General features: G+C 38.2%; 1 protein-coding gene across 6 annotated transcripts in view; it reads right to left on the reverse strand.

The window, feature by feature from the left end:
* The window catches only part of PPM1B (protein phosphatase, Mg2+/Mn2+ dependent 1B), a 63,547-nt gene that overhangs the window by 19,769 nt on the left and 25,252 nt on the right, over positions 1-18,526 (reverse strand). For 4 of the 6 annotated variants that reach the window (XM_065679512.1, XM_065679510.1, XM_065679507.1 and 1 more), the window contains exons 2-4: positions 17,008-17,152; positions 2,970-3,833; positions 1,007-1,124 (exon numbers count right to left, since the gene is read on the reverse strand). In XM_065679512.1, the coding sequence (XP_065535584.1) occupies positions 1,007-1,124; positions 2,970-3,815 (964 nt within the window). In that variant the 5' untranslated portion in view covers positions 3,816-3,833; positions 17,008-17,152. Of the gene's footprint in view, positions 1-1,006; positions 1,125-2,969; positions 3,834-12,914; positions 13,074-17,007; positions 17,153-18,526 lie in introns of all 6 variants that reach the window. The other 2 variants (XM_065679513.1, XM_065679511.1) reach the window with 2 other exon arrangements.

The raw sequence follows: 18,526 nt of genomic DNA on the forward strand, positions 1-18,526 counted from the left end.
CAGCCCTGAAGTTCAGTCAATTCTACCAAAACTGAGCTATACCTGGATCACTAACATAACTGAGAAGATTGGAGATACCAGGAGACCACTACACATAGCTGTTGTCTGACCTTAGAACAGCCTTACTCAGTGACAAAAGAATATAAATTAGCAGCAACAGTTTGAAAGCCTGTTTCAAATGTCAGTTTTTCTGACATTAAGAACACTGCAGAGAAGGAATAAATAAACAAGGGCAAGCCTTTCATTCTTAGGTAAGCTAACTTTCTTTCAACTGTTTCTGCTTAAGGAAAGAAGTTGCATTCAAACTTTCAGATATGTAAAGAGTTATAAAATCAGTGACTAAATGAAACAGGTTAGGAATTAAGTTTAGTCCTTTATGAAACTTCTAGAGGATTACATATTTTTTATTTACACATACACACACACACTATAAGCATTCAGAATCTAAAGGGATGACTTTTATCATTTGGACCACTTTGATAATTTATACACTGTTTTCATAGAAGTACGTTTAAAAAAAGTTGGTGTAAAAAGTAACTCACAGCTGTGTTAAACAGAAGCAGTTAAAAAACCTTTAATAACTAAATGAGTAAGTTGTCCCTTCATGAAATCCCATAACAGCTTTTTCTTTTCATCAAACACTTCCACAAAAAAGGGAACAGGTATCACAAGAGTTCCTTTTAATATAAGCAAGACATTAGCATTATCACAAATTACTTAGCTGATATAACACTCTGCAAGGTCAGTGTTTGCATTTTGACCTGTAAAGACATAAGTAAAACCCTAAAGGCTTTATTTCATAGCTCACAATAAGAAAACGCTTGCAGAATACCAGGATAAACTAAACTTATGGCTTAAAACATTTTTCCTGACACAGAAAAAAATTACACTTATAACCAGACCTGAATTTGACCCAACATACAGTGGCATGATGGCTTTTGGGGGTTTTATTTTCATGTTCAAGAAGGTTACGACAGCACTTCCAGTGAACAAAATGATTTCTTACCTTCAACCCGTGATTCCAAGTACTTATCCAATTCAGCATCTTTTTTCACTGCCTCATCTGAAACCTTAGGAGCATTTGAAAAACAAACTAGTACGATACTCATGTTATCACGACTCCCCTATATGACAAGGAAAAAAACAAGAGTTAGAATCTTGAGTCTTATTTGTATTTTCTTTCAGTCACATTTTCACTTGTTCCAAATACAGTACACTATGATACACCTGAGAAAGAAGAAAACTTGCCATAATACTCTATTTTGATTAAAAAGAACCTTTAAGTTTTCTGACTGAACTATTTGATAAAATTAACTTTACAGATCTCTACTGTACATCCTTGAAGTTTAAGTTATTCAGTGGACTTACTTACATGTCAACCATCTAAAAACAGTATCAAGAAAACAGGTCAGAAATTTGACAGTTGTTTAATGTTACCTTAGGCCAAATTAAAAAGAACAACTCTTGCTGCAAAATAAAAAGCAGAATCCTAGACTACTAGAATAGTTAGCTACAGCTAGTAATTTATTTCAGTTTGAGAGTGTCCATGGAAGACATTGCATTCATTAAAATCTGTTCATCAGAATGCACCTGTGTCATGTATAGCACCTTGAAGAAACTAAGTACAAAATAGTAATTCACTTAGTATGACCAAGCTGACCTTACAGACTTACTGAGACTATCATGCGCTCAGTAGTATCAGCCAACAGCTATTGTCAGATACTAATTTTAATGTCTGATCTTCACTAGTAAGCTCTGATGCCACTTTCCTGCTCATATTTAATTTTCAAAAGTATAATCCACTGCCAAATATAAAACCTCACTAAGTCTCTTACGAGGAGATTCACCAGAACTGTAACTTAAATTCCTGGTTTGAAATCAAGATCTTAACTTCTTCCCCCGGCTTTTGGTAGAATTTTAAGTGCCACTGGTAACTGCATATTGTTTCTGTGTAAACTCAGCCTACTGGATAGTTCCTATGATCTATCACAACAACTCCTCCTCCTAAAGAAATTAAGTAGGAATCTGACAATACAATAAATTCCTTCAGAAGTACTTAGGAGTTATTCCACATTTCCTACTGTACCAAGCATATAGGAACAGCCATCTTTTACAGCAGTTAATATTACATGGTACAACTCACATACTGAAGACAGAGGACACCATTCTAATATCATCACAAACTGCAGAGATCCAGGATCTGACTTTATAAAGCAAACATGAGGTCAGGGCTCAGTTTTACTGAAAGTATACTAGTCTGACTACCCTTTAACAAGGCTGATCAAGTGCTTGGTCAGAAAAGCTACCCTTTAGTGTTAGAACTCTGAATGTTAATGTTTTCATTAAAATTCATGTTTGGTCTGTGGCCTACTGAAGGACCTTTATTTGCCCTAGTAGGAGTTGCACTTTTCAGGGAATGCTAGAAATGGTATACCTACAAAACGTGTATAGAGCAACCTGTAGTTGCTCTGAGCAAACTCGAAATTTGATGAGCAAGCTCAGATGCAGAAGTAGTGCTTCTCCACCTAAGCTACAACAATGAGTTGAGGACACCACTTCAGATGACAGATAAACCATACCTTGAAGAGGAGATTATGCAAACACTGGATTTATGCAAAGGATAGAAGCACTGCCCAACTTGAAAGAAAAACAATAAAAAAACAACCTTGCATAGAATTCATTAATTTTTAAATAGCTTGTATTTAGAAACAAAGTTTAGATCTGGAAACATAAGCAAGTATTACTTGAGGAAATAATAAATCTTTATTTTTGCAATTGCCATCACCTCTTGAGGCACAAAGGATGATGTTGTATATTCGTCAGAAAGGATATATAGTCAAATAGGTACAGAAGGTTGAGGGAATAAAGAGGTAAAAGGGGAAGAGTAGGCCAGGAATAGCTGTTAACACTGCACCCATCTAAACAGAAGATCATTTTAGAATAGTTGCTTGGAGAAAACAGTTACGTACCTTATGTAAACAAGTGTCCACTACCCAATTGCACACTTTTTCCAGGTCATCCGATACTTCAAGTCTAGACTTAACAAATTCACAGAGCTCTTCATTGCTCATTACATCCCAGATTCCATCACAAGCCAAGATGATAAACTCGTCTTCTTCTGCCCTTAAAATTTCACAAACCTCAGGCTCTGGAGAAACGAGTTGTTCTGTAGGGCCTTTACCATCAACACATTTGTAGTCATAGTCCCCCAGAGCTCGAGAAACTGCCAATGAACCATTAACACGCTGAATCATTACACTGCCTCCTGCATTCTGGATTCGTTCTTTCTCCCTTGGGTTGCAAGGTTTGTGATCCTGTGTTGAAAAACAGACTTGTCCATTCCTATAGAGAACAGCACGTGAATCACCACAATTGATAAAATATACATGCTCAGGTGAAATCAAAACTGCCACTGCTGTTGAGCCACTTCTGTCCATCCCATTTCTGAGGTCTGAGAAATTGCGCATATACTCATCAATTTTCAAAAAGCCAGTTCTGATTCCACTCTTGACATTTTCCACTGAAGGTTCAAGAGCAGATCCAGATTTTTCTGTCGCCCTAAAGTCTTCATTGTTAGTGATGTGTTCTAGTAAGTGTGCGGAGCAATAATTTGCAACGCGAGATCCTGCGTGACCATCATAGACAGCAAAAAAGGACCAGTCCTCTAAGCCCTGGGGAATACCTACAACAGCTGTGTGAGCATCTTCCATTTCCACTCTCCATCCCTGCATACTGCTGAGGCCATAACGCAAGCCATTCCCTGCACCATGAGCATTATGTTTTTCAGTTTTTGGTTTATCCAAAAATGCACCCATGTTTATACAGTATTGAATCTGGAAAACAGAGAAGAAAAGTCTTAGTTTGTAAAACCACCACTCCATATAAGCTTTGTTCTCCCTTTGACATCTTTCTTCTTTATAAAAGAAGTGATTAAGCATGCATATGTGCAAAAGTCAACAACTATAGCAGGAGGAAAAAAAATTAGTAAATTACACAAACAAAGCGTGAATTTACAGATACCTGTTTGCATTTTCAGGTAGGTTTTTTGTTTGTTTGGGGTTTTTTCTGGTGGGGTGTTTTGCCCTTCAAAGAGCTACTTCAACAAAATTAAAAGCTCTCCATAGGAAGGCAGAGCAGTTCACATACCTTTGCAGCCCTGCCCATTTTGTTGTTTTCTGCAGAAACTAGTTCATGATGGAAAAATAACAACCATAGCATTCAGATCTTCTTCCCAGGTTTACTGTAGCATGAAGAGAAGCTAATACTTCATAAACAAGGACTAGTCTCACTATGTCTGCATGTACTCTGCTACTTCTGCATTCTAGTAAAGCATGGCAAAAGTGACAATATGGGAATGCAGACCATCTGCCAAAGGAAACAAGAAGGCAAATCCTGCTCTGATCCAAGAGAGTTTCCCTCGGATTCTCTGAATAAATGATATAATTATAGTACAATGCAATCAGGGAAAAAAAAACAGATTCTACATCCAACCTCCCTTTTTAGGGCAAAAAGCCAGGACTTTCCTCCAGATAATCCAAACTTGACACTCTTTCCTACAGTGACTTCTGTGAGGTGCTGAGGATCCCCACTACTACACAGTCCCCAACAATTTGCTCACCAGTTATGCCTCTTTTGAATGGTGTCTCTCATTCTTACTTTGAAACAAAACTCTACAGACCTTCCCAAATATTGATGCAACTCCATATTTGATTTACTTTTTAGTCTAGTTTTACTGTGTGTCTTCATTCAGGTTTAATAGCCTTTGATTCAGGTGCTACTAACATTATGTAAAAGGAGCACTGTGGTTCTGTAAGAGACTGAACATCATATAACTTTATGTACTTTTTCTTAAAATGACTAAACATCTGGCTGAGTCACATCAACCGAGGAAGGCCAGAATTTAAACAGCTCTTATGTTTGAGCACTGTGCATTGTTATAAGTCTTCGTATTATCTGTTCTGGCATGGAATAAACCACTAATGAGACTCCAGAAAGATTTACTTGAGAAGATGATTTCTTCCAACAGTCAGCTAGAAACTGAGGTCTTGCATGGACACTATAAATGCTAACACTGTGTAATTACTCCCTCCAGTCCACCCATGAGATGCTACCATGATTTCTGATACTTTCTCATTTATTAGGGAACTCCACACTTCTTGTCTCTATGTACCAATCTTCTGCTACTGAGTCCAATTTACAACACACAAATCTTGTGCTTGCTAAATTGTCTTAAGTAGCTATTAAAAATAGGAATTGTATGACACCAAAGAAAGTGTCTTGAGCCTTTTCTGCTCTCCAAACCAGGCTTTCCGTACAAGGCACATATCCTCAGCTGCATAATCTAGAATAAACCCAAATGATTAAGAGAACACGCTTGGAGACCGTTACGAATTTGATTTATTCCATATAAACATAAAAAGTCCTCAAAGAGAGTTTTATGAAACAAAACCAGAAATACCAATTTTCAGATAATGGCACATCTTGTGCAAAAAAGTACGTTATAGAATGACTTCAAACCCACATCTAGCATTCTCAAAATACCTTCTGTACTTTTAAACACATACTGTCCATCCTAAACTTCCCACTTTCCCAATCAGTTCAATGTCACGATATTATCTAAAGAATTCCATGCACAAGAAACCACAAATATTATCTTTATTCTTTATCTCTGTATTCATCATCCACTGGCCTCTAATTATAATACCTGGGATAGTAAAGATGAAGATAAAATGCTTACACAACCTTATATTATGCATTGTAAGCTTCACACTGTATGTAATTTGCAAGTGAAAGTAGTGACATTCTGCTCACAACAGATCTCCTGACAGATCTGATCTTGCTTTTAAAAAACAAACAAAAAAGAATCAGTGTGAAATAGTGTCATAAAAGCAAAGCAAGGCAGAGGTACAGAACACCACAAGTAAGCGTTCTCAGCAACTGACCTTCTCAGTCAAGAGCTCAACAAGCTACACATAGTTTAATAGTTCAACTGCCATCAGTAAAGCAGATTCATGGAAAAATTCCAATAGCTGCTGACCGCTTATTCACAAATTACACACAAACCCAGAAAAATTTAACACAGGATTCAAGTGCTGCCAAAATGACAGAAGTCCTCCAACACTTCAGACCTTGTCCTTTAAAACTGTATGTCCTTATGTTCTTAAAATAATAGGGGAAAATCATATAGCTAAGGAAAAAGATAAAAACCTTTTTAACTGCAAGAGCCTATGAGCTCAGTAGAGTGTAGTGCTTTATATATGCAAAATAAATAATTAATTATTAATAATTAAATAATTAAAATAATTAAATTAAAAATTGTTAAAAAAACGAAGGCAAGTTTCACATCTTAGCTTTACCTATTTCATAAGTAGCTTCACTTTTTACAGCACAAGAGTGAGAAACCGAAAAGATCATACTAAAGATTATAGTCTTAATAATCTAAATATCCTGTTTAATATTACAGAACAATAACGGATGCAGAAATTGACTTGCAATCAGTAAGAAAACAAAAAGTCTAGGAATCAACTTATGGCTGGCCATATGAAAGACACCAAGTGCATAAAAGAAGTCCTTCTATCACTGTATTATGTAGACTATATAAGGCAGCTAACTGATTTCAAGACCAGATGAAAAAGTCAGGTCATTTAGTGAGCATGAAAGAAACATTGAAACTCAGCTTTTCAATCAAAATTATCAGTGATAGTAAGGCACAAAGATGATTTACACCTGTTAAAAATGAAGTTTAACAGTAGAATTTTTTTTGGCTTTTTAAAAATGCTGAGTTACAGAAAGTAACAGACAAATGACATGACATATGGGTGAGTACAATATATTCCTATTAGATGTTCTGCACAAATGTAATTTGAACTTCACATTCACAATGGCAACACACACTATCTCTAGGAGTGAGTCAGCTGTGTTTACCTATGTACAAATTAGTTAAGTAAATCTGAGATACCTTAATAAAATAGGTAGTATTGTACCAAACTTGGCTTTTTTAGTAAAGCCGTTTGTGTAACAAACAAGCCACAACACAAGAAACAAAACACTACTTGTTTTCTTTAGAATTAAAAGTTACAGAACAAAACAGTTCCACCAGAGAAACAGTACCCTGGGTCTCACATTTGTTTTGTCCCTCTTAACATCTCAGGCTAGACCAATAAACACACCTGAGCACCTAAAAATGGAACTCAGCCAAACTGACCTTCAAAAATCCTACAGAAGGCAAAGCCTGTAATAGGTCTAACCTGGTGTTTCCATCTTCTGTTTTAAGCTAGATACAAATCAATCCTGACAAGCACCTAACTAACATTTAAGTCAGGAGTCAGGTCAGAATTCACAAGTTACAAAATCATATATTTTATAGTCCGAGCCCCTATTCAAAGTTCAATCAATATAATATCCAACACCAAAGGCGGCTCAGGCTGTTCAAATCCTTGTCAAGTTTTGAACATATCAAAGGATGAAGATTCTATAACCTCTGAGCAACCAGTTTACATCATAACAAAACCAGAACTCATATCAGTGCAATCTGTGTCCTTGGCCTTTTAGGCTTTCATTACACATCTCTGGGAAAAGCATAGCTCTATCTTGTCTATACCCTCCCATTACACGACTGGAAGACAGCAACTGGATCCACCCGTTGGCCTTTTCTCCTCCAGACTGAAGGAACTTGACTCTCTCCTCTCTTCCTACATCACATGCTCCAGCCCCTAAGTAAGAGTGATCCTCTGCTCAACTCACTCCACTGTGTCTTTCTTGTACTGGGGGTCCAACACTCCACACTCTATTCCAGCCTCATCAGTTTCAAACTGAGGGAAATAATCACTTCTCCCAACAGGCAGTAGAAACCTTTTTTAATGGGCCCAAGCTTTCATCACAATAGATGCAAATGTTCCCTAATGTTAAACTAACTTGTCCTGGTTGTCCACTAAGACCCCATAATTCTTTCTCTGCAAAGCTCATTCCTAGACAGTCATCACCCAGCCTGCACTGACAGATAAGGTTACTCTCTTCCAGGTATATGACTTGATTAAACTTTCTGAGGTCACCATCAGACCATCTGACCAACTTGCCAAGATCTTTTTATCTACTGTTAAGGTCTACCCTTTGCCTTATTGACCTCTCCCTCCAATATGGTATCAAATGTGCTAAGAGCTAAGACTCTTCCACTATCCAGGTTGTTAATGAAGACTTTGTCATGTTTCCATCTTAAAACACAGCCAGAGGAACAGATGAAGTGCCCACCTTCACCTAGTAATTCAACCCTGGTTTTAACCAATACATAAGCTCAAAAAATTCAGTACCCCTTCAGCCTTTCAGATTTAATTTTTTAAATGCAACTTGTGTAACGTGGTGGTTTGAGAACACGATTTAATTTCCCTCTGGTGAAAACATTTACCCATGCAAGATTATTAGCTGAAACTTTCAAAATACAGAAGACCATATCTACTGTAATTCCCCAAACTTTCTTAGAAATGGAGGACACCTTAGTTCTCATCCAGCTCCACAGACTATTCTTCAAGATAATACATATTCTTCAGATCAAGAATGGAAGCCTAGGACTCCCTTTCCCCAGCAGTCTCCCCAGCTCTGGGAAAACAAATAATATTCATCGTCATCTTCACCATCACCTGGTAAACACCAATGATTACCAAGGCTCAAAGGCTTTTGGAAGGCCTTTAGAGGAAGAAAATACTGCCCTTTCCCCCCCACTCTCTGACAGTGGAAGAAACCGAGACTGAGTAGTGCGCTGCCAATGCAGCAGTTCTAGCTATCGCTCTCTACTGTACACTCTTCATCTAGTTTGAGATCAATAGATAAGCTACTTCTAAGAGTTCAGGGCAGTAAGTTTCTAACAAAAGCTGACATCCCTTTCCCAGGGCAAAACCTAACCCAAGGCTTATTTCTCTGAAGTTCTAACACACATTCTTCTCTGATGTTTCCTACCTGACAGAAATCCTACATGAAGTCCTTACCTCCTATACAGAGAATATAAGCAGTAATTCAGGCTCAGGAAACCAAAGACATCTACCCTTCTGAGGTAGGGAAATATGAAGACAAAAGCCATGTCCTCTGACACATACAAAAAGTTAGCGAAAAGTTAGTGATCACTATCCTTTTCCCCACAGCTACACAGTGAAGACTTTCTTTGGTATTAGATCAGCCATAGAGTAAATGGTCTTCAAATCAGGTCTGTGCTCAAGCTCTGAATTTCTCTGGTTAACAGAAAAACAAGCACACTCACTGATTTTCTCCCAAGACCTAGTTATAGAATAGCTAATGGTTCTTGCTCAGGTACAGATATCCATGATTTTCTAGTACATCATAAAGGCAAAATAGGCAGCTACTTTAAATGAAATCACACTCCTTTCCATATAGATTGATACTTAACAGGCAGAAATATGCACTTGCTGATTGTCATGAAGGCAGCAGCCCTAGTTTCAGCTGGAATAGAGTTAATTTTCTTCCTAGTAGCTGGTAAGAGTGTTGTGGTTTGGATTTAGTATGAGAACCATGTTGATAACACACTGGTGTTTTCAGCTGTTGCTAAGTAGTGTTTATATGAAGTCAAGGACTTTCCAGCTTCTCATGCCCTGCCAGTGAGAAGGCTGGGGTGCACAAGGAGTTGGGAGGGGACACAGCCAAGACAGCTGACCCCAACTGGCAAAGGGATATTCCACACCATTTGATGTCATGCTCAATATATAAACTGCGGCAAAAGCCGGCCAGGGGCTGCTGCTCGGGAACTGGCTGGGCCTCAGTTGTTAAGTGGTGAGCAACTACATTGTACATCACTTCTCATGTATATTCCAATTCTTTCATTATTATTATTATCATCATAATCATTATTATTACTTTTCTGTCCCATTATACTGCCTTTATTTCAGAGCATGAGTTTTCACTTGCACTCTTCTGACTCTCTCCCCCATCCCACTGGTGGCGAGTGAGCAAGCAGCTGTGTGGTGCTTAGCTGCCATCTCAGCTTAAACCCCCGACAGTCCTTTTTGGTTCCCAGGATGGGTCATAACAGGTTGAGGTAACAACAACTCTGACTTGAACGTGCTAGAACAAATTTGCTATGAACATTTGTTATACTGGTTTAATACACACTGGTCACACTGTTGATTTATTTGCTCTTAAAGTTGGTGTGCTTGTTCTTAAACATAGTATCTTACTTGCTTCATATGTTCCTTGTTGTGCTGTTTATCACCCATGGGAACTCGCCTAAGGTTATGTTATACTTTCTAACACTGGCTTATGATATGACAGAATTGCTGATGGTGAAAGTAATCCGGTATTCATACTCAGCATTGCCATCATCGCTGTACTTTGGGAGCCATCTATAGGAAGCTATTAATAATTGCACCTTCTACCTTCTCTCCAGAGTCCCAAGCCATGGGGGAGACACCTCCCTGCTTCCCTTCCTCTTCCCCTTCTCCTCCAGGCTAGCTACAATAGCTCTTAAGAATTTTTAATATCCTTGAGATGTTCAAACTAGCATGTTCCTACTGTTCTGTCTTCCAAACGTGTTCCACATCTTGTTTAAGGTTAAACAACTATATTAAGAATAACCATCCAGGGATCTGCCTCAAGGATGGATAGGGCAGGATGTGTGTAATGGTATGGGCAAGTACCTAAGCCAGTGGGCACCCCCAGTGTTTTGGAACTTCGCCCAGAACAAGTGCAGAATCCGCAGAAACTAGTTAAGTACTTGCAAAAAGAATGCTGTAACCCTTGCAGCTCCAGAAACATAAAAGACTGCAGCGTGCTGGGGCCTGGCCCATGCCAACCAAGCCCTGCTCAACACTATTCAGTACCCTCAAGGGGAAAAGAACATCTCTGGATCTGATAACAAAGTGACAGGCAATGCAGTTACTTCAACCCTGGCAAGAGGCACTGTGGCTGAACCAGAGAACCAACCTATGCCAGTATCAGTCGCCCCTCCACACAAAAAAATAAATACTAAGGTCACCTCATACAGTAAGGAATGAAGAAGTAGGGCCATCATGAAAAAAGGAAGAGGCAGAACCCATAAAAGAGATGGTAGCCACCCAATCCCTATCCCCAAGTGAACTGAGGCACACATAGAAAGACTTCAGTCATCATCTAGGCAAGCCCAATGTCACCTGGCTGCTCTGATGCTGGGATAATGGGTACAGTAATCTGGAATTTGAAGGTAAGGAAACCAAGCAGCTAGGATCACTTTCTAGGGATCGGGCGAACTGACAAAACAATTAGAAAAGGGGCACAAGCCCTCAGCCTCTGGAGGCAAATTGAGAACTACCATGAAGAAAGGTATCTTGGGTCTCGAGAAACAAGCCTTTTGGACATGGCATCCCAGAAAGAACTGGGTCAGACAATGGTACTCACTTCAGAAACAATCTCACAGGCACCTGGGCCAAAGGTCATAGCATCAAGTGCGTATATCATATCCCCTATCATACCCCAGCCTCTGGGAAAATCAAAGGGTACAACGGACTGTTAAAAGACTGTACCGAGAGCAACAGGTGGTAGAACACTCAAACACTGGGATGCACCACCTGGCTGGTCAACACTGGGGCATCTGCCAATCAAGCTGGCCCTGCCAAATCAAAAGCCTTTTCATACTGTAGAAGGGGACGAAGTCCCTGTAGTGCACATAAAACATATGCTTGGGAAGACAGTCTGGGTTATTCCTGACTCAGGCAAAGGCAAATCCATTTGTGAGATTGCTTTTGCTCAAGGACCTGGGTGCACCTGGTGGGTAATGCAGTAGGATGGTAAAGTCCAATGTGTACATCAAGGGAATTTGATTCTGGGTGAGAATATTCAATGATTTGAATTGTATGATGCTAACTGCTACAAGATACTGTATGTCATGACTATGGTTGCTGTATAAATGGTATTACAATAATAATTACCCAGATTAATGAAGAATTAATTTTGAGAATAGAGCCAAAAAAGAGCAGTGGTGCTAGAATTAGCACTGGTTTCAGCATGCAGCAATCCTACACCACACACCATCTCTCCTACCTTGAAGGACTACTGTGACAGACGGCCCAAAGTCACGGATTAAATAGTATCAGACATTTTTAAACATATGGCACATACACGGAATGATACCTGCCTGTATATTTTGAAAGACATGAAAAAGTGGTGGTAACTGGGATGTCGTGGAAAGCATGGAACTTACAGTATGGATATAAATAGTACAGAATAAGGGGTAGATGACGTATCCTTGTTTTGGCTGGGATAGAGTTAATGTTGTTCCTAGTAGCATACAGTGTTGTGTTTTGGATTTAGTATGAGAACCATGTTGATATCACACTGATGTTTTTCATTGTTGCTAAGTAGCGTTTATATGAAGTCAAGGACTTTGCAGCTTCTCATGCCCTGCAAGTGAGGAGGCTGGGGGTACACAAGGAGTTGGGAGGGGACACAGCCAGGACAGCTGACCCCAACTAACCAAAGAGATATTCCACACCATATGATGTCATACGCAGCATATAAACTGGGATAAAGCTGGCCAGAGGCTGCTGCTTGGGAACTGGCTGGGCATCGGTCAACAAGTGGTGAGCAATTGCACTGTGTATCACTTCTCTATATTCTAATTATTTTATTATTATAAAATAATATTTAACATTATAATATGCCTTCCCTTTCTGTCCCATTAAACTGTCTTTATTTCAGCCCATGAGTTTTCTCACTTTTACTCCTCTGATTCTCTCCCCAGTCCCACTGGGGGTGGGGTGAGTGAGTGAGCAGCTGTGTAGTGCTTAGCTACTGTGGCTGGGGTTAGACCACAACGGCAGCCAAAATGTAATTAGATTACAAAAGGTCTACAAGCCATAATCACAGTTTTTTTAGATACTATAAAATAATTTTCAGATCACAGGTCAGTTTCAAAGAGAACATCAAAACTAGACTAATACCTTGATGGCCAACAGTCCCAAAGGCAATATAGTATCTTTTCATATAATGAGAATGGTCCAACATCAATCTTTAGGGCTTAGGTCATAAAAGTGTACTGTAAAATGCCTCTTCCTCAGAAGGATTCACTCAACGGGCCAGTCATTTTTAATAAGTCAGTGCTATGGAAAAGAAACAGCGCCAGAGTTTCCTGTTACAAAACACATGTGCTCCTGCTATAAAAAAAGAATGACGTTTCAGAAGAGAAAACACTGCACTAGATATTAACGATGTAAATGATGAATAAATACTCAAAATATCTGTGACAAGCAATTTCCAAGGTTATTGAAAGTGCAGGAAGAAATAACTTCTTCGGCTTAAGTAAAAAAAAAATTAAAAATCAAACTTAAATTTGGTAGAAAGCTCCTGTCTGACTCTACCTTGCACTCTCTCATGTGTACATACATGCATACACACACTTTACACATTAAAAGCATCTATACACGTTGTAGATAGTCTGACATTCCTAATGATTGCATATACCCATCGATTTACACAAGAAATAGTGACATAATAATGTAAGTAATTTTTTACTGATCTTTTATTTACAATATACTGTCATTGTACTATGCCATACTTACATTACGCTATTTATACTATATATATATATAGACTAAATACAAGTTCAGTTGATGACTGAAACCAGCTTTAAAGATCTTCACTACTGATCTCAAAACTTGGGATTGCTTTTGATTTACTGACCTTAAAAATACTGGCCCTACATAATTTATACTAGGCAAACACTTACTGAAGCTCTGTTTGAATCTTGGCTGCAACAGCGACTCTATGTAGCCACAAGTACTGGCAGAGTCAAGCAGCAGTTAACAGAATCTAAGAATAAGATTAATGATGAGACAGTGATTAGTATTCATGTCCACTTCCTCTGGGGTTTATTAGTTTTGAAAGGTTGGTTTGTTTGTAAATAATCTGTGGCCATGGGAGTTACTATTAGGAAAGATCTCAGCTGACCAAAGATAGTGACGCAAAGAAATTAAATAACAATATAAACCTTTAATATAGAGCCTACTATCAGAAACTTTTCCTGCCAGGATGACATGAAAAAAGCCCAATAGGCTTTTAAAACAGGAATTAAACAAAAAATTTATGAGCTATCCCCATCACTAGGTAGACTAGACGCCAGGAGCTACAGCTGTAACCCTGAATTTTATCTCTGCATCTCTATTCTTAGAACAGTTAAGAATAAAAACCAAACACAAAACATTTCCCCTACCACACTACTTTTAAACCAGCAAGTTAAAACGGTGAAAAAGATTTGAGAATGTGCTTCTGCTGCTTTAAGCTGGTCTGGAGGTACAAACCAACCACAGGTGTAATTTAACACTGGGTTCATATCCATTTTCAATGTCAGGAACAATACCTGAATACATTATCATTTCGGCTCTGCCTCAGCTACTCACCACTACACTGTGCAAGCAATTCCTTTTCTTTTGGAACTGCTGGCTGAGACATTTTTGCCCTTAGTCTTTGAACTGCTTCACTGAAGAGGTACCAAGTTAGCTTTAGTATTTTGAAGCTGGGGGGGGTGGGAATAGAAAGGAGCCCCAGAAGCTAGGTTAGGAGCTATACCTTTTTTGCTATGGTTATAACACCATAACAACATACACACCGCTCTTTTCAGAGGTTCATTTTATATTCTGCTTTCTTGTATGTTATTTAAACATGGATGAAGCTAGGTTGCAGATCTTCAGGAGCAACTTATATGGCAACCAATCTCACGGATGGGTTGCACACTTCTGTGCTGAGCCTTCTTATTTTTTTGGAATGCAGTTTGGTAGGTACAAAGTTAGAGATCATACTTCAGATATTCAAGATGAGCTTCACAAAAAACCTTAAAGTGGACTCTGAAAGTAGTTTTGCAATCACAGCATATAGTACAAAGCCATCAGTGATCAGGTTGATGCATTTTTACAGTCACCATGCCTTTATCATGCACCTTCACCTTTACGTAAGTCGCAGAAGTGAACTTCACACAGTACTGTGGCTTGTTTGTCACTACTGACCACACTATGACAAGGTTTACATCTCATGAGATTAACTGAATTTCCTTTTGTTTCCCTGTATCCATTTGTACTTCTGGTAGCCAATAAGCATGCTCTTACTTCTTCACTAGGCTATTCAAAATAGATACACATGTGGCACCTGAATACGACAAAGCTCTGGCCTAGTATAATAGTGATTCTTCCATAAAAAAGTTTATAGTTATTTCTATGCAGAATTATTTGAATCATTTTTTTTTTTGTTCTCTCAATTCAACAGGAGACCAAATATTTTGAGTTTAAATTTAATTTGCTGCTTTTCAATCATTAATCTAATCACCACCAGCCAGAATTTTTAAACAAATGGCACCTAAAACTTTGAAGAAAGAGAACCCATGTTTAGCTAATACACTACTGGTATTAAAATTGAAGATTTATTTTACTCATTAGCATGAAGCAGTATGTCACTAAAAATGAGTCATCCCTTATTCTAGATTTAGGCATTTAAGAAAACTTTTCTTACCTTTTTTAATGTTTGTTTACTAAAAGCTTCACACACATTTTTGTGAGAATAGGGTAGCAATGAATCACCAATTCATATCACCAATAAATTGCTCCTAAACAAGTCTGAAAGACCAGAATAAGCAGGTCTATAGAACCACAGTAAAACACCAAGCCATTTATTTACATAATTGAGCAATGACTTTTTGATTTACACAAAAATCTGAGGAAGTCAGACACAGGGTTGGGCTAAATGAGTGCTAGAGGTCCATTCCAAGATAAATTAGTCTATGACAATACAAGAGTTGTGCCTTTTTCCAACCTGTTACATCACTGCAAATTAAGCACAAGCATTCAATCAAAACAGTAACAAAAAAAACACCCTCACCAAAACCACAAGCAACAACAAAATACCCAACTAAAAACCCCAAACCACATTTGAACCCTTCTTTCATTGTAGCAGCAAAACAAAGTCATCTCCTCAGCACTGTCTGACTCTCCTGTCGCTGACCCATGCATCATCCAGCTTCAGAGTAAGACATATTAGCCTGCTTTATATCAACAGTGCAGACTCCTGTCCTACCACTAAGGAAAAAAAAAAGTGCCACCTAAGGCAAGCAGCTTTTCTTGACAAAGACACCAAAATGTGAAATCAAGACTGAAAGGCCTTAACTTGATCATAATTCTGCAGATTCAGCATATGCAATAAAGCTATCTCATGGATAGTCTTCAAAACACATACTCCCTGTTTAAAAGCATAAATAAATTATTCAGAAATATACATCCAAAATACGCAATCTCAGCGACAGGTATTTGTAGTGGTTTGGTTTTGGCTTTTTTTGTTTTGTTTCTTTTTTAAAATATAGGTTTGTAGTGCCCTGCACACAAGTTTAGAATACAGTGATTGAGTAGTGGGACAAGAGTTATCTCCATCATTATCAGATAAAGTTATGATAGAAAACAAGCAGCCAAAACATTTTCAGTGACCCAGAAGAAGACATCAACCTTTACCCCTGAAAAGGTGATTCAAGAGTTGAAGCTACAGTGAATTTGTAAGAAGAATTTAGAGATTTTCTATAGCAAAGTTAAAAGAAGGTAACTTAAGCAGCACTGCTGATATTAGTGCATTTAAGGAAATACAGACCTTGAGGAGAAAAAGCCACCTGCAGACAGTAAGCTGACCTCAGCACACAGTGGCAAAACACTCCATGACTTTTACAGACTGACACTGTACAGTACTTTGTGTAAGAATATACCTTGCTCAAACTCTGGGTCAGCATATATTTAGGTGTTGAAAGACTACAGTTCTTTCCAATTGCGGAAAGAGCTTTGTACCAGAGCAGAGAAAAGGTGTACTTGAAGTTAAAATTCTTCCCTAATAAAAATAAGATTAAGCAAAACTCAAGTGCTTTTAAAGAAGACCACATTCTTTTATCCAATCTACTCTGAAATTTCTGTTAAATTCTTGGTCAATTACAAACGTCAACTTAAAACACAATTAAAGAAAAACCAAGTATACCTTTACCATAAATTTCCAAGTGACAGAATTTGTTCTTACCTGTAATTGCAACTTTGTCAAGGTTCTAGTTCCGTGCTCAAAGAATTAGTTTACATTCCTGCTGCCAAGAAGCACGTAACAGAATGACTTGCAAAACCTTGAGATAACCATACAGGACACAGCATCTGCTTTATTTCGGTATTTCCTAAAAGAAACAAGGAAAGTAGTTAGCTACTCCAGATGGTTTACAACAGATTTGTACATAAATTTTTTCATGAATACAACTTTTTCCTAAATAGAAGTGCTTGAACTAAAGCCATGCCTGGATGTCAAAAGACCTTCCAGTACACTCTCTAAACATCATATTCAAGATTAATGCTAACAAAGATTCAGATTTTCTTCCTTATTTCCTTCACCAGCACAGACTAGCACTTAAAAAGTCATCTAGCATATTACCTAATATTCAAGTCCTTCAATTCAGTATCAGAAGGAACAGCTTTTGCATGCCTGCTCATGCTATTTGCTTAATTTTATTCCCCTGCTCCAATGACAGAGTATCCCTTGAGTACTTGACAAGACTTAAACCCACCAAATGCAGCATGTATAATTCGTAAGCTTTTTATTGTGCTTACTTAGATAAAAATGCACAAGAGTTTAAAACAAAAGCAGTAAGCTTCAGTTGCAGAAGTACCTCAGCTCCTCTGAAATAAGAATCACTGCTACTTTCAAGGAAGCTTTTATAAAAGTAACCATAAATTCAGCTTAAATTGCAAAAGCAGCAGATAACTAACAACTTATATGTGTGTATCCACCTAAGCATCTACCCATTGTTTTGAACGGGATGCAAATGTCCAAATTCCTTCATGGGTCACTACGTGTTTAATCTTATAAACTGCTGCATCTTACACAAGTTACTATGACAGTACACTGGTAGAAGGAACTGTCACAGGAAGAATTCTGCGTAACAGCCAGCTTTGTCTGGGGCATGAGGAAAATACGAGCCTTACTGTAACACTGATGATTTTCAACTGATTACAGGACTCTGATGAACTGAACGAGTGATAAAGGGAGATGTACTACAGACCTTGATTTTAAGCCTGTTGATTGAAGGAAGGAACTATGAGAGCATTTCATAATGGTTTGCCATTCTCAGCTACCAAAATGTGTCATAAACAAGAAATTCCTCAAGAGGAATACTTTGCTGCTGTTTGAAGAATTACAGAAGTTTAGTAAGTTTTATGCCTCTAATGCTTCAAGCCCTGTATTTTCCCAAAACATTCTGTCTTCTCAGACACCACAACAGAACGGGCGATTCAAGGAATCAAACTAAGCCAGAAAAGGTAAATTACTTTCTACCACTTGAGCTCTCTGAACCAGCTCAGGAAATGCAGTCAAGCACCAATGACAGAAATGTAGAACCAGCAGCTGCTGATGATTCAGATTTGCCCAGAGCATTGTGAAATTACACCTTAACTAGCGCTAAATCATTAATGAACTCTGGAAAAGTATTTTGAAAGAATTAAATCACTGTATTGGACTACATGGCAAAAGCCCTCCCCCAAAAGGTAAAATGTTTCAG

Source organism: Lathamus discolor, chromosome 5 (genome assembly GCF_037157495.1).
Source record: "Lathamus discolor isolate bLatDis1 chromosome 5, bLatDis1.hap1, whole genome shotgun sequence".
Lineage (NCBI taxonomy): Eukaryota > Metazoa > Chordata > Aves > Psittaciformes > Psittacidae > Lathamus > Lathamus discolor.